The 15657-nt window shown below is 34.8% G+C and overlaps 1 protein-coding gene across 1 annotated transcript; it reads left to right on the top strand.

Annotated features, from left to right (window-relative positions):
• The first annotated feature begins 1431 nt into the window (after window positions 1–1431).
• On the top strand, window positions 1432–8480 carry LOC126722893 (pheophorbide a oxygenase, chloroplastic). Its single transcript, XM_050426042.1, has 7 exons — window positions 1432–2151; window positions 2561–2796; window positions 2968–3094; window positions 4011–4147; window positions 4998–5157; window positions 7313–7591; window positions 8137–8480. Exons 1-7 carry the CDS (start codon window positions 1699–1701, stop codon window positions 8389–8391), a joined length of 1647 nt encoding a protein of 548 aa, XP_050281999.1. The 5' UTR covers window positions 1432–1698; the 3' UTR covers window positions 8392–8480.
• The last annotated feature ends 7177 nt before the right edge of the window (window positions 8481–15657 follow it).

Here is a 15657-nt window from a genome sequence, read left to right on the forward strand (position 1 = left end):
TTTGATTAAATTATGTTCTATGAACCTTGATTTTGTGGCATGCAACACTCTGAAGTCTAGAGAATGCTACAAATCAAAATGGTTTTTGTTTTTGCTAAAGCTCCCAATCGAAGTTGGTTTTGTTTCTGATGTCAAGGGGAGCACTGAGCACACTATTTGGTTTGGTCCATGGTTGGTGTTGTAGTTGAGCTCTCCGTGGACATTGGGTTCCATTAGCCCCTAGTCAAATTTGTGTGTGGAGTTTAGTTTCTTTATAGCAAGGGTCTGTTCGGGATCCACTTATTTTGTTGAAATTGAATTTTTTTTGCTAATAGTACTGTAGATAAAGGTAAAAATTAGTTAAAATAGTATAGTGAAACTCATGAATAGTACTAAAAAGTGCAATGGGCTTATTTTTAGTACTATTCACAGGTCTCACTGCATTTTTTGGTACTATTCATGAATCTCATTGTACTATTTCTACAGTACTTTTAACAAAAAAATTTCAATTTCAGCAAAATAAGTGGATCTCAAATAGACCCTAAGTGTGCGTTTGGCTCCAAATTAAAAAGTCATCTTATTTTACTATTAAGATTATTTTTGCTATTATTTATGGGTCCCATGTATTTTTTGGTACTATTTATGGGTCTTATTGTATTATTTCAATTAACTTTTACTTTTATTTACAATATTTTCAGTAAAAAGTTTTCAATTTTAGCAAAATAAGCGGATTCTAAAGGTTTGAATTGAATTAACCTTTAAATTTAATTTCTCAGCGGCCCCACGATGCAAATCACCATTTGAGATGGTGTTGAGAACTGAGAAGGTAGAAAAATGCTGTCCATTAGGCTAAAGTTTGGCTTGAAGACAATCGTGGAGTTGACTGTTGAAATGCCACATTTTTAAGCACAGGACAGTATGAAATTGCTTTTAAGTTAGCCAAGAGATAGCTTGCTCTAGTACCAATGATATGTCAAACATGGAATTGGCTACAAGCCAATCTTGGCCAAGAATCCGATATTCAATTTTGTTCTCTCTCGTTTTTTCTTTGGTACATAACATAGATTTTCCATCCTTCCTCGATAAAATCGACAAAATTCTACCAGCTAATTAAACTTACTTATCACGCTAACTTAATTTGTCATTTACTTGATCTTCCTGCTCCTTTCTAGTCTCTCGGTCCCTCAAAATTGTGGACGTGGATATTTCTGCCAAAACCAATTTCTCAATTCTCTCTCACAATAGCACCATCCTACCTATACTTGCAAAGACTATTTAACTACTCTATAAGAAAATTGGCCCTTTTTTGTAATTTGTGCTCCACACGACTTTCCCTCCCGGTATTACCGTTAAGCTGGTGGTTCATGCTGTGGCCACGTGTTACTAACTATTGAGATTAATCAACGGAGAAACAAACAAGCCAAAACCAGAGAAGAAAATCTTAACACTCAAAAAAAAACATTCCACAATGTGAAATGTGTGAGGTGATGATATCAGTTCTCAGTTCTCACAAACAAAACTCACTTTCACTTCCAGTTCTGGAAAGTAAAGAGCCGCAAGCAGACACAGCCCACAGTTACACAGCCATTTCAAACTTGCACGCAAGGCTCTAGACCCCCCTAGAGAAGAAGCAAACCAACCGTCTCTCTCTCTCTCTCGTTAAAGCTTTAAGAAAAAGCATCCTTGGAATGAACTAGTGCTAATAGACACAACCCAATAATGGCACTGCTACTCTCAACCTCTGCTTCAGCTACAATTGTTGCAGTATCATCACCTTCACCAACCAATAAAGCACTAAAGACCCTTCCTTTTGTATCCACCAATACCCCACGACTCAACTTTTCAAGAAAATCACAAAATAGTAGAGCCACACATCTTTCTCTTCTACGTGTTGCTACTCCAACTACCCCACCACTAACCACACCAGCGGATCAGAATCCAGAAGATGTACAAGATTATGGAGTTGAGGATGAGGATGGTGAGGAAAGCTCATCTTCCAAGTTCTCTTGGAGGGATCACTGGTACCCAGTTTCTTTGATTGAAGATTTGGACCCTCAGCTCCCAACCCCATTTCAGCTTCTGGGTCGAGATATCGTGCTCTGGTTTGACAATTCTTCCAGTCAATGGGTCGCTTTTGATGACAAATGCCCCCACCGTCTCGCCCCCTTATCTGTAACTTTCTCACACCCTTCTTTTCATGCCCCAATTCTTGTGCTAATTGTACTTATCCTCTGTTTCCTTGCTAAGAAAATGGAAAAGGAAAGTTAACAAAAAAAAACAAAAAACAAAAACAAAAGATAGGGACTTTTTGAAGCTCACCCTTTATTGGGTTTTGGATGTTGATAATTGAGAACATTTTTTACTTAAGATATATGTTGTTAGTGTCTCACAAGTTCAGAACTTTATTATTTCTGTTGTTTTGGTTTCTATAGGAAATCTTGCTTTTTCCGGTCTGGAAGTAATAGAATATTTTAAAATCAATACAAGGATTTCTTTAATTCTTCTGAATTGTCTACAACTGAGTGAGGAATTTGATTCTTGGAGGGTTGTCATGATCCTGATTAGTTAACATGGTTTGTAGGAAGGGCGGATTGATGAAGCTGGCAACTTGCAGTGTTCTTACCATGGTTGGTCATTTGATGGATGTGGATCTTGTGTTAAGATTCCTCAGGCTTCATCTGAAGGTCCTGAAGCTCGTGCTCTTCGGTCCCCGAGAGCATGCGCTACCAGGTTTCCCACAATGCAGTCTCAAGGTCTGCTCTTCGTTTGGCCGGATGAGAATGGCTGGGAAAGAGCTCGTGCTACCAAGCCTCCCATGTAATTGATGAGTTGATTCACTTTATATCTATAATTGTTTATAATTTTTTTATGCTGATTTAATCATTGAAGTTAATGATAGGGGGCCATAATGAAATGTGTACACGTTGTGGGATGCAATTCATTGCAATGTAATAAATAATTTAATAAAAAACTTGTGATGTTTTATAGGCTGCCTGATGACTTTGATAAACCTGAGTTTTCATCGGTGACAATTCAGCGTGATCTGTTCTATGGCTATGATACCCTCATGGAGAATGTCTCTGATCCTTCCCACATTGATTTTGCTCATCACAAGGTATATAGTTGAACCTGTTAACAATCAATTTTTAGTTCAATAAACTACTAGTTGGTAGCTTTGTGTATAAATCAGTTATTAATTTATGTAGCTTGGGAAATGTTAGATTGCAATTTTTCCTTGTGAAATGAAATGTTGTATGTGTATTGCCAACAGCTTTGTTATTTTTTCAGTAGCTGACTAAGGTGATACATATTTTCTCAAATAGTATAAACAATAATATTTAACAAGCTGTTGCTGTTGGGGAAAAAAAGTATTGATGAATGTATTGGGACAGAAACACACTGTACTTTTTTCAAGCTTGAAGCTTACAACGAAATTGGCTTAGTGTTTTTAACTGTCTGTGACTTCTCCTGGGAAGTCCATAATGTGGAACCCCTGAATCAAGAAAAAAATGACAAATGGTGATTCTCATCCTGCATATTTGCTTTTGATGAGCTAACCAGTTTCTTATTTATGAAAACCTCAACCATGAAACAAATGTAACAGCTTGACTGGATTTAAAAGGGTGGTTATGGTTGAGGATCAACCAATTTCTTATTTCTGAAACCTCTGAATCTGTATATATGTTGCCTTGTTGCTTTTGTTACTAGATCACTCTTTTTTGAACATTCGGTTCATGAGTTTTTAGAAATACAAGCACTTAGTTAGCCATGTAGTTTACTGGAATATTGTAGTGTTAGATAAGGAATAATGTTAAATGTTTACACTAGTTATAATAGTAAATGTTTTCGTTCTTCACCTTTCTTTCTTTTTTCACTTGGTAAATTTACTCACTGTCACACACCCAAGTGGAGTCAGACACCCTGTCATTACCCACCACCTCAAACTTATGGGTGGAGATTCCATTTGGCCCAAAGACCATTTGATAAATGGATAACTTTTCACATTGCTTATAAGATTAATCAACCTACAGGTTACAGGAAGGAGAGATAGAGCCAAGCCTTTGCCTTTCAAGTTAGAGTCTCGTGGTCCTTGGGGTTTTGCTGGAGCAAATGATGGGAACCCACAGATCAGTTCCAAGTTTATTGCACCATGCTATTATATTAATAAGTAAGTTCATCACTCCCACTTAAGTAGTTAAAGCAGCATACATCTTGGATGTGACTACATACATCTTACATTTAGTTTATTACTTATATTATTTATTGGTGGCATGATACAAATGAAATCCCATGTCTAAGATTCTGGTTTCTGATTGCTCAGGATTAGCACAGCTTCTTAGTTGCAGTGTATGTGTTTTAAGCATTGCTAACACACATATTTGAGAAAAGAATATGTGAGGCTTAAGCAACAAGGCTCCCTTCGACACATTAATTTCAATACCTCAAGACTATCCATAGAGGCATCCTTTTAAAGTTTGAGATAAATATGTTTCTTAGATGCATTTAGGACCATTAATGACCATTGTGACCTGTAGGCTACATAGAAGGAGATAGCCAGGGAGTTGATTTTAGATCCTGTGTAAAGTGTCATGAGGCTATTAAAATTTGAGATAATTATGTTTCTTAGACACATTTAGGACCTAAAAGGCTACACAATAGCAGATAGCCATTGAGTTGATCTTAGGCCTTGTGTAAGACATCAAGAGACTAGGTGGCCAAGGAAACTGGCACCTTCAGTTTGAGATCCAGATAAGATGCAGTTCAGGCATTCCTTTACTCTGTTGTTTATCCCTGCATTCATAACCCTGTGAAAAGTCTATCTAGAGAACTATGTATTTCTGATACCTTTTCAAGTTAAAAGCTATGACATAGTGTCTTGTCTTATTAAAATCAGTTCCCCAGGGTACAGTTTCCTTGCCCTAGATGCTAGAGGTTTTTTATTTTTTATTTTTTTATTATTATTATTTTTTTTAAGCACATATCTGAATCTGAATCATATTTGCAATGACTGTTTACAGAATAGAAATAGACACAAAGCTTCCAATTGTTGGTGATCAAAAATGGATAATATGGATTTGTTCCTTCAATGTGCCAATGGCACCTGGGAAGACTCGATCTATTGTTTGTAGTGCTCGAAACTTCTTCCAGTTCACAATGCCTGGTCGTGCCTGGTGGCAAGTAAGAACTCTTTGATCATTTTTCTTATGTGAATTATAATTTGATTGCAAGAACATGGGTGTCCCGATCATTTTATTCTTTTAGTTATGTTCTGACTATAGTTTGTAATTTGTCCTCTAAATTATTATACTTGCTTCTTCTTGATTCAGTAAACTTGTGTTGTCTAATCATATCCGTTGTGAAAAGTATCAAACCCGGTCTGATCTTGTATTACAGTTGTTTCGTGTGGTATGATGATTTCCTCTTAATCCTTTTTTTTTTAAAAATAAAATTAAATGACAAGATGTGTCTGACATCATCAGGGAAAAGACACAAATTAAAGGCTGCACTACCAAATTTTGAAGCTTAAGTTGATATATTCATCTTTAACTCTGTCTAAGATGCTGACAATGGATAATATTTATTATAATATGAAAAGGGTGCTGAAATTCAGCTCAAGTCCTTTATAACTAATGATTTCAGAAAGTATAAAAATCTTGGATGCATAGGAATTTACTACTCAAATGACATTTTCTCTCATAGCTGGGATCAAGATGATTGGAACTTTGGAAGATTAAATCAAAAGTGAAAAAAAGAAAAAGAAAAAAGAATAGAATAGAATAGAAGAGTCAATGAAGCACCACTGTGAATCTCAGTTTTAGATGAATCATATCTCATGTTGTGAATGTAGTTAATTATATTGAATTTATGGAAAGAGGAAGAGAAAAATACAGCAAATAATCACAGAGGGAACGCAAGATTTATGTGGTTTGGTGTTAGGCCGATGTCCACCAGCAGCATCGAGGAGAAAGTTGTACCAACAAAGTAGGGAGATTACCATAGTGGCACAGATTTTCACAAAACCCAAACCCCAAATATACCCAAAGAGTTCTCTCTCAATTTACAAAGTCCATGGTTGGAGAGTTTTACAAGGGTTAGCTACCTGAATAGGTATACAACACCAAAGTCAGCATAAACCTCACCAAGAAACGTGTTGATATAAAAAAGTTTTAGATCTGAAACATAGCCAGAGTCAGCTATGTGTTAACTGAAAAATAATTGGTTTTCAACCTAGTGTGGTATGAATGCAATCTACGTCAACATCCAACCATTGAGGTTTTTGTGAAGCTAATTTGTCTAAAGTCTCATCCTTCCCATTTACATCTTAGACCGCATAAAAGCATGGATAGAGGGAGGCAATGGTTTGTGGAGATTAGCTTCTGAGCAGACGCTCAAATTAACTACTGGGGAATCTTATTTAAGGGTGGAAGCTGGAGGGATGGGGCAAGGCGACATTCCTCATCTCTTACATGCTGATGATGCATTGATTTATTGTGGGGCCATAGATGCTCAACTTAAGATTAAAAGGGGCATTATTACTGGTTTGAAGCTTTTTTAGTGATTGGATTGATATTGGAAGAGAGTGGTCCAGGTCAGGAGGTGGGAATGTGGTGTCAACTTTGGTCTGAGGAGTCAATGCTAGGAGAGTGCAGTTTGACATGAATGACTGAAAGGGTGGAAGGCTCAATATTCACTATTTTGACTTAAATTATCTTGCCTCTCATGTCCTCTTCAGAATTAGCTACCGCGGGGGGGGTGGGTTGTGGAAATTAAATTATCAAGTGTGAATTACCGCTAACGGATTAATTTCTTTATTTCTTCAGCATTGGTTTATATACGGAACCTCAGGTGAAATATTGTGTGGTTTTCTTGAATTCTAGCTTTCTGATTGCCTCCTAAGAGTGGAAGTCAAAATGTTGCGGTTGTTTCTTGAAAAGGATGTACATGATTTCAAATATTCATGGTTACGAGATACTAATAGATGTATGGAGTCCTTATTTTCTCCATGGTCACCTGTTTCTTTTTTATGTTTGGTTGCGGCATGAAATCAGCTGTAATTAGTGTGGACCTGTGTGCTATACATATGGGGTCATATATGTGATTATATTTATAGAATTAACACACACCCACATGCACATGAGAGGAACTAAAGCATGCTCTTCTCACTTTTCTTTCATCCCCTTTTTTCTGATTGTTTATCTACTTCAAGTTATTCATTTATGTTCCTTTGATACCCTTAAAGTGAGTGTGTATATCAATAGCTGAATCTTTTCCATTTTAAGGAAATGATTATATATCCTTATAACTTGAATTACTCTCATGTATGTTGTGTTAGGTGGTTCCTAGATGGCATGAGCATTGGACTTCAAATAAGGTATATGATGGGGACATGATTGTCCTTCAGGGTCAAGAGAAGGTCTTTCTTTCAAAGACATTGGAGGGTTCTGCTGATGTTAATAAGCAGTATACAAATATCACATTTACACCCACCCAAGCAGATCGCTTTGTCTTGGCATTTCGAAATTGGCTGCGGAGGCATGGCAACAGCCAACCTGAGTGGTTTGGCACGAGCAACCAACTACCTCTGCCCTCAACAGTTTTATCAAAACGTCAGGTGTGGAAATAGTCATTTACATTTCACCAGCTCCTACTTCCCCCCCATCCCCACCCCCCCCCCCCCCCCCCCCCCCAAAAAAAAAAAATCACATTCTAGAAACAAGAATAAAATAATCCAATAAATACTCGTCTTAAATACAATGTAGATGATGACTGACCAGTTTTTTCCTTTAAGCTATTAAGAAATGTTGATATAATTATTTAATCATAATTCTAATTACCATTGGTCCCAAAAGTTTAAATTATAAGGAAATGGTGAATTAATTTAATAATAGTTCTAAGTTTCTAACAATAAATATGCTATTTAGTTGTTAAGATGAGTGTAAAATCTTAGAATTTTCCCTTTTTAATTAGATGCTAGGAATAATAAAATGGAAATTTTTTTGAAAGTATATATTATAATTTCATACACACACAAACACATATATGTATATGTATACATTAGATGTTTTAAAATGCCTCTTACTTCTTTTAATACGTCCCACGGGCATATTGATGTTGTTACTGATTTTTTCAGTTTTCTATTGTCATTGTGTTCTGTAGATGTTGGATAGATTTGAGCAGCACACTCTTAAATGTTCATCATGTAAAGAAGCATATACAGCATTCCAGGCATTGCAGAAGTTTTTGATTGGTGCAACAGTTGTTTGCAGTGCAACGGCTGGGATTCCTTCAGAAATTAATTTGCGGATTTTCTTGGCTGGGATTGCGCTTCTTAGTGCTGGCTTGGCTTTTGCTTTGCATGAGCTACAGAAAAATTTTGTGTTCGTTGATTATGTACATGCTGATATTGATTAGACTAAAACTGTCAAAACGTATAGGCACTAAAAACTACCTTCAAATCAATCTTTATCCAGATATATAGAATTTAGACCAATTATATGAAAGTTGTACAGAGTTCACATTAAATTTTTTTTTTTTTTTTGAATAAACAGTAATACTTATTAGAATACACACTTATTAAAATACATACGAAAATAGTAATAATAGTGTTTTAAATCGGGTTTATAATACATTACATAACCAGAGTACAACTACAAAAGGGCTTAACTTTTGTAGTTCACATTTAAATTTTTGTTGTGGAGATTGTGGAGTTCTATGTTGAACCTCACAGAGAGTTATAGACTTCTGAACTGTTCACGACAAATGAATGAATGATAAGATAACCAAGCGTTATGAGATTTGAAGGTAAGTAATGAATACAAGTGAATTGGGCTTTACATCAGCCAGGAAGGATCAGTGATGAAATAAATACTATAGCTAATCAAGACTTGTTTTTTTTTTTTTTTTTTTTTCTCTCGATAAAACAAAAAACTCAAATTTTTTTTTTTGGGAAATCCAGTCAAACCATTCTTATTAAATCAGCATATGCAATCTGTCATGGTTAACAAATGGAGATACATTCACAGGCATGTTCTCAATCCAAACAACAGGCGAAAACAAAACTTGAGTTTTTTGCTAACTTAACAGCAACTCTATTACAATCTCTAGGGACATGAGAGAAAAAAAAAAAAAAATAAGGCTGAAGCGCCGAGGCTATAGTCTATAGTTAATGTGATTTCATACTATTATTTACCAGGCTATAGTCGAATATATATATATATATATATTGCGAGAGCATTGAACCAGGCATGGGATCGATAATATTGTAGGAAAGTAGCTTAGTGCGTCAAAATCCCAACAAACAAAGGTACAATGACACGATTAGCTCACTAAATTTATATAATTAGACTCTTGGCCTGCCGATCTAGGTGAAGCATACAAAGAAATTGTACTAAAGTATTACAATAGTCACTGAATTCTGAAATCCTTGACCCTTTAGAAGAACCCAAAAAAAAAAAAAGCATAGCCACAAGCCTTTCGCAACCAGGCTTGAAGAGAGACAAATGAGAGGTTTTTAAATATAGGATTTTAAGGTGATCAATGTAATAGATAAAATTCTAGGGGAAGCATCCATGTATTTTATTAAAGAGAAATGATATGTTCACAACATTTTCACAAATTCACGCGATAAGTGAAAGAATATAATATAATTATTTTATAAGAATATAATGTAAAATTTTTAAGTTAAATAGTGCATGTGTTATTTAAGAATTAAGAGTATTTTCTATTTTAAATTTTTTTATGTAATAGAACATACAATGTGTTTTGCCTTCAACAACAATACATATACATATATATATATATATATATATATGAAAAATGTAATCTAATAACAAGATTTAAATTACATAATTATAATATCTTTTATTTCAATGGAGAAACTATTATTAAAATAATTTTTTTTTTAATTTACCATAATTGGTGGACTAATTTGAACATATCCAAGAATATTAAATATATATATATATATATATATATATATATATGCATCCCCATTCCATGGAACACTTGCAACATATTACATTAAGTTTAAATTATTATATAAGTTTGAAATTGTAGCATTTTTTTTCTTTCCAAATATAAGTGTAATGTCTATATTATTGACACTTGAATTTTAATATAATGTTGTTAATATTTATCATTTTTAATTCTTTTTTAGGAATCCATATATTTAATTTCTAATACCTATTTTATTTGTATTTTTTAGCTCAATACTAAAAAAGGTTGGCCAAAATAGAATAAAATTTCATACATTACAACCCAAAAATTAAGAAAAAAGAAATGAATTTTTTAGTCAAAAATTGTAAAGTTAAGCTATAAAAAGAATCAAATTAAGACCTAATTAGTAAAAAATTGACAGAATATGTCTGAAGCAGATCGAATAGACCAAAATGAACCAAATTTACCCGAATAGATATTAGTGGACCGAAATGGACTGAATTTGACAGAAAGAACCTAATGGACCAAATTTAACCGAAATGTACCTAACTGGACCGAATTTAAAAGAAGTGACCAAAATAGACCGAATTGAACCGACTAGACCAAGTTAAACCGAAATGGACCAAAATTGATTAAACTGGACTGAAATAGATCAAAATGCTAAATTTTAGATTTTAGATATTATATAGATATAGATGTTTGTGAAGCCAATGAATATGTTAAGAATTGGATTGTCATCAAGAGTGTGTAATGAAAATTTAGTCATAATCTTCGGCTTACTATTAATACGTGAGAGAGAGAGAATGAGTGGGCTATAATTCTGCTTGCATTCCTTTTGACCATTCAGCTTACATAAATAATAAATTAACAAAGATATAGGTTCACCTCTTCACAACAATTCCTAATTTTAAGCAACTAACTCTTATCTAGCTAATTTAAGTTCCAAAGCAACGATATCATTATTTGAAACAAGCCCAAAAGTAATCTTCGGCACTTTATTCTTATCAATCCAATCCTCATTAAAGTCTTATCACTTGCCAAGTTCTACTCCTTGACCTGCCAGATTGTCAAAAATAAAAAATAAAAAATAAATAGTATACTCCTTAGTCCTTAACCTGCCTGCTCCTTGCTTCTGTTTGTTGTCTGTCCTTTTCTCAGTCACAGCAGAATATTTAAAGCAGAATATTTAAAGCATTTTTAAAAAATTGAGAGCCTCCAGCCTTGAATATTAGGATAATTTCTAATTAAACTAGTTTCATTAATGGTTTAGATTAAAAATTATAAATCTAAATGTGCATTGGGTGGATTAACTCAACTCGACCCGTAATCCGATTGACTGAACTCATTTCTTACCTATTTAAGATGACCCTTTTGACACAAACCTGATTATCCCGACCCAACCCATTTGTCACATAATAGCATTCTTTGTAGTGCACACTCCAGCACCTACCCCCATCCCCACTATCTACCTATCTTAATTTTAATTTTAACCTAATTTTGAGCCAACACGATTAGGTTGAATCAAAATTTATCCACAAGCCCAACTCATTGTGTGGTTTAGGCCCAATGAATGTGTATAAGCATAGTTAGAATTGGGAATCGGGTCGTACGATCCTATTAGGTTAAAAAAACTAGAATCGTGAAATTTTCAGGATCACACATAGGATCGGTGGGATTGTATAGGATCGGACCGATACTACGATCTTAAACTATCCTACTAAAAACCCAAATTTGATTGGGGTTGGCTTAAAAAAACAAATGATCAATCAAGCTGTTGGATAGAGACGACCTAATAGGCCCTAAACAATGTTGAAGTGTAAAAAATGTGAACTAAAACTATATTTAAAAGTAAAAAATAAAAAAATAGGAACCTCAAGAAATGGATGATGATGACGATGATTATGATGGTGGCTATGATGAGAATTTTAGAGTGGATGATCAAATCTTCACTCCACTGTTATTTCCATTGTGCTTTTGGATTTTATATTATAGTTAGCAAGTTGTCATTTGTAAACTCATTTTAAAATTTGAAATTGGAACTTGGAACTTTAAAAAACATTTTCCAACTGTGGTGATACTTGATAGTTATTTTGGCACTTGGTTACTAGTTAAATATTTGGTGAACTTTTTGGATATATTGTGTAAAAATTTAAGTATTTTTGTTTGCTTAGCATAAGCCGCAACAATTGATGGTATAGAAATGACATCATATTGATGCAAATATTTGTTTTTTAATGGATAAATTCATAAGTTGTGTGATTAGTCAACATACAAAGTCCCTATTAATGTGTTTTTTAGTTTTTATTTCCCCAAAAAAGTAGGATGTTATGTTCCACAATCCGATCTTACAATCCACTGGTCTTCCACAATCCTACGTAGGATCCAAACTTCCTTGTATATAAATGAAATTGCAATAGAGTTTAAGACACCAAAAATACAGAACTTTATTCTAATCAATCCAATCCACATTAAAGTCTTATCACTTGCCAAAACTTACTCCTTAGACTTGCTAGATTATAATAAAAAAAATGCTCCTTGACTTGCATGCTCCTTGCTTTTGTTTATTGTTTGTTATGACTACTCCCTTGTGTTAATAGTTAATCCTTGTCTCAAACTCTCAATCACAACATAATATTTAAAGCATTTTCAAAAATTTGAGAGCCTCCAACCCTTAATATTAGGGTAATTTCTAATTAAAATAGATCTATTTATGGTTTACATTAAAATTTACAAATTTAAAGATGCATTGGGTATATTGACTTGATCTGACCCGTAAACTGATTGACCAGACCCGTTTCTAACTCATCTAATTAAGATGACTCATTTTTACGAAACCCAATTGACCCAATCTGACCTTTTGTCACATAATAGCATTCTTTGTGGTGCACTAAAGGTTTGTGGCTCAAACCCCACCACCTACCCATAATCCCCATTATCCACCTATCTCAATTTTAATTTAAACCTAATTTTGACCCAGCACAATTGGGTTGAATTAAAATTGGAGAAAATTTCTCTGCAATCTAAATTGAAGGAAGTCTCTCCAAATTGTGACGTGTCAATATCAGAGAGTGACACTTGTCCCACTCCACTAAAACTCAAAATCAATATATAACTCCCGTTAACTCAAACGTTAGGCACTTTTCCACATTTTTTTTATTAAAAAAATAATTAATTATTTCTCACCACCGTCACCTAAACTATCAGTCCTTTCTCTCTCTCCTTCAACGCAAATCGGTTCCCCATCTCTTTGTTTTGTTCCAGAAATACCCAAAGTAAATAAAAAAACTCAGCAAACCCCATCACCCACCGGTCCACCACTACATCGCCGACGACACTAGCAAGAGGTGGCCAACACCTTCGTTGCTGCCATTCACGGCTAACCTTTGCCTTTGACAAACCCATCTTTCTTTCACTCCATCCCTCTCAAAACCCACCCAACACCACAAAAAACGCAGCAAACCCCATCTCTCCACCAGTCCTATTCATCTCCCTTCTACCCAGTCACGACCTACTTATCGCCTCAACGAACTCATCTCCCTTCTACCCACCACCAATTTCACCCAAAAATAATTACCCAAATCGAACTTTTGGTTAAAACAACAATCCCATCAATTTTAAGCAAAACCATCAATACCATTTTGAAAATAAATGAGATTATTGTAGGTTGATATGAGTAGTCATAACAAATCCTTATTAATCCTTCAACGTAAAGATGAAAATGGTGGTGGGTGGGTGGGTTTGAGAGGAATGAAATGGAAGAGAGATGGGTTTGTCGGAGGCGGTGGTTGGTCGTGAATGGCAACGGTGAAGGCTTTGGCCACCTCTTGCTAGTGTTCCAATTAAAGGTAGGTGGTGGACCAGTGGGGCGTTGGGGTTTGCTGGGTTTTTGTGTGGTGGTGGGTGGGTTTTGAGAGGGATGAAGTGGAAGAGAGATAGGTTTGTCAGAGGTAGAGGTTAGCCGTGAATGGCAGCGATGAAAGTGTCGGTCAACTCTTGCTAGTGTCGTCGGCGATGTAGTGGTGGACTGATGGTGGTGAACGTAGGTGGTGGACCAGTGGGGTGATGGGGTTTGCTGAGTTTATTTATTTATTTTGGGTATGGGTGGAATGGTGGAGAGGGGTGGATGGGTGGGATCGTCGTAGACAAGAGACAAATCGGGGGGACCGGCGGAGGTAGCATTGGTTGGGGTTGAAAACGATCGAATATAGGGAGAAGGGTCTGGAACAAAATAGAGAAATGGGGAACCGATTTGCGTTGAAGGAGAGAGAGAGAGAAAGGACTAATAGTTTAGGTCATGGTGGTGTGAAATAATTAATTATTTTTTTAATAAAAAAATATGGAAAAGTGCCTGAGTTAACGGGAGTTATCTCTTGAGTTTGAGTTTTAGTGGAGTTGGACAGGTGTCATTCTCTGATATTGACACGTCACAGTTTGGAGAGACTTTCTCCAATTCAGATTGCAGAGAAACTTTCTCCATTAAAATTTACCCTCAGCGTATCTCATTTTGTGGTCTAGGACCAAGTGTACAAGTGAAATTGTAATAGAATTTAAGACACCAAATGTACAGAGCTCGTCCTATTTCATAGCCGTAATCTTTTAACATTGAGCTATGTACACCTTATAAGATTTTATCAGTTTTTTTTTTTTCTTTTTATAAACACAAGAGCTTAGAATTTGGTGGGATTAGGTCCGGTGTATACATACCCTATTGATTAATTAGGATGCTTTTCTAGGCAACATGTTTTAGATTTCCAGAGGCAATCCTATAATGAAAAAAAAAAATCCCTATATATATATATGTGAATTTTTTTCCGTAGGGGACTCGAATGCTTTCTCCCTAAGCTTTTTGATTGATCTTATTTTATGGGTCCTTACAATTCTACCCATAAATATTTTAATATACATTTTAAAATTGATTTTAAGTTTTATTCTATAAATAAATATCATAATTATCAAATGAATCTCATATTTATATACCAAATATATTTTTAAAAAAATTAATATTTTTTTTGAAATAAAATCATATTTTATTAAAATGCTAGGGTTGATGAATAGTAATATAAAAACCCAACCCGTGCAAGGCCAAGTATATATAAGCTCCCAAGTCCCAACCTAATTACACAACCCACTATCAACATCTGTCCACACTTCTTGCAGTTGTGAAGAACGAAGATGGCCAAGTTCTCTGCTTCCTTTTACAGTTTTACTTGCTCATGGTCTTGGTGTTCATCTCAGGTTTGTTCAAATTAACTTCTAGCAGACATGCTAAATTATTTTAGATTTAGAATGCGTGGATGTGGCTTGACTGTTCGTTAGTATAGGACTTTCCACTTTAAGCTCTCAACCCCATGCACATTGCAACTTAACACAAATGTATGCTTGCATCAGGGGAAGAATATATTAAATATATCACTTCTTAATTAACAGTTTAATTCTTTAGAACAAATATAGATGCTTGTGGAGTGTGGGAGGTAAGGGTCAGGGTTCAAGTCTTTAAGAAAGAGCTTCATTTACATATATACTTAGATTAGGTTAGAGTAGAAATTCTATCTTGTAAAAAAAAAAAAAAAATTTATCATGGTATCAAAACTAGAGGTCCAATTTAAGCTTAAGAGATTCATATACAAAGCTAATAGATTCTTTATTCTTTATTTACAAGACAATATGCCGCCTTAATTTGATTTTGCTGGTGTATGTATGTATGTATGCAGTAGAAACAATGATTCCAAAGGCGAGCGCATG

The sequence above is a fragment of the Quercus robur genome, chromosome 1 (genome assembly GCF_932294415.1).
Source record: "Quercus robur chromosome 1, dhQueRobu3.1, whole genome shotgun sequence".
NCBI classification, from domain to species: domain Eukaryota; kingdom Viridiplantae; phylum Streptophyta; class Magnoliopsida; order Fagales; family Fagaceae; genus Quercus; species Quercus robur.

What these genes read in the sequence shown, in the direction of transcription:
- LOC126722893 (XM_050426042.1), top strand. Translation starts at nt 1,699, where the DNA reads ATGGCACTGCTACTCTCAACCTCTGCTTCAGCTACAATTGTTGCAGTA. An exon ending in ACCGTCTCGCCCCCTTATCT is followed by an intron (nt 2,152 to 2,560) that starts GTAACTTTCTCA and finishes CATGGTTTGTAG; the next exon opens with GAAGGGCGGATTGATGAAGC. An exon ending in TTGATTTTGCTCATCACAAG is followed by an intron (nt 3,095 to 4,010) that starts GTATATAGTTGA and finishes ATCAACCTACAG; the next exon opens with GTTACAGGAAGGAGAGATAG.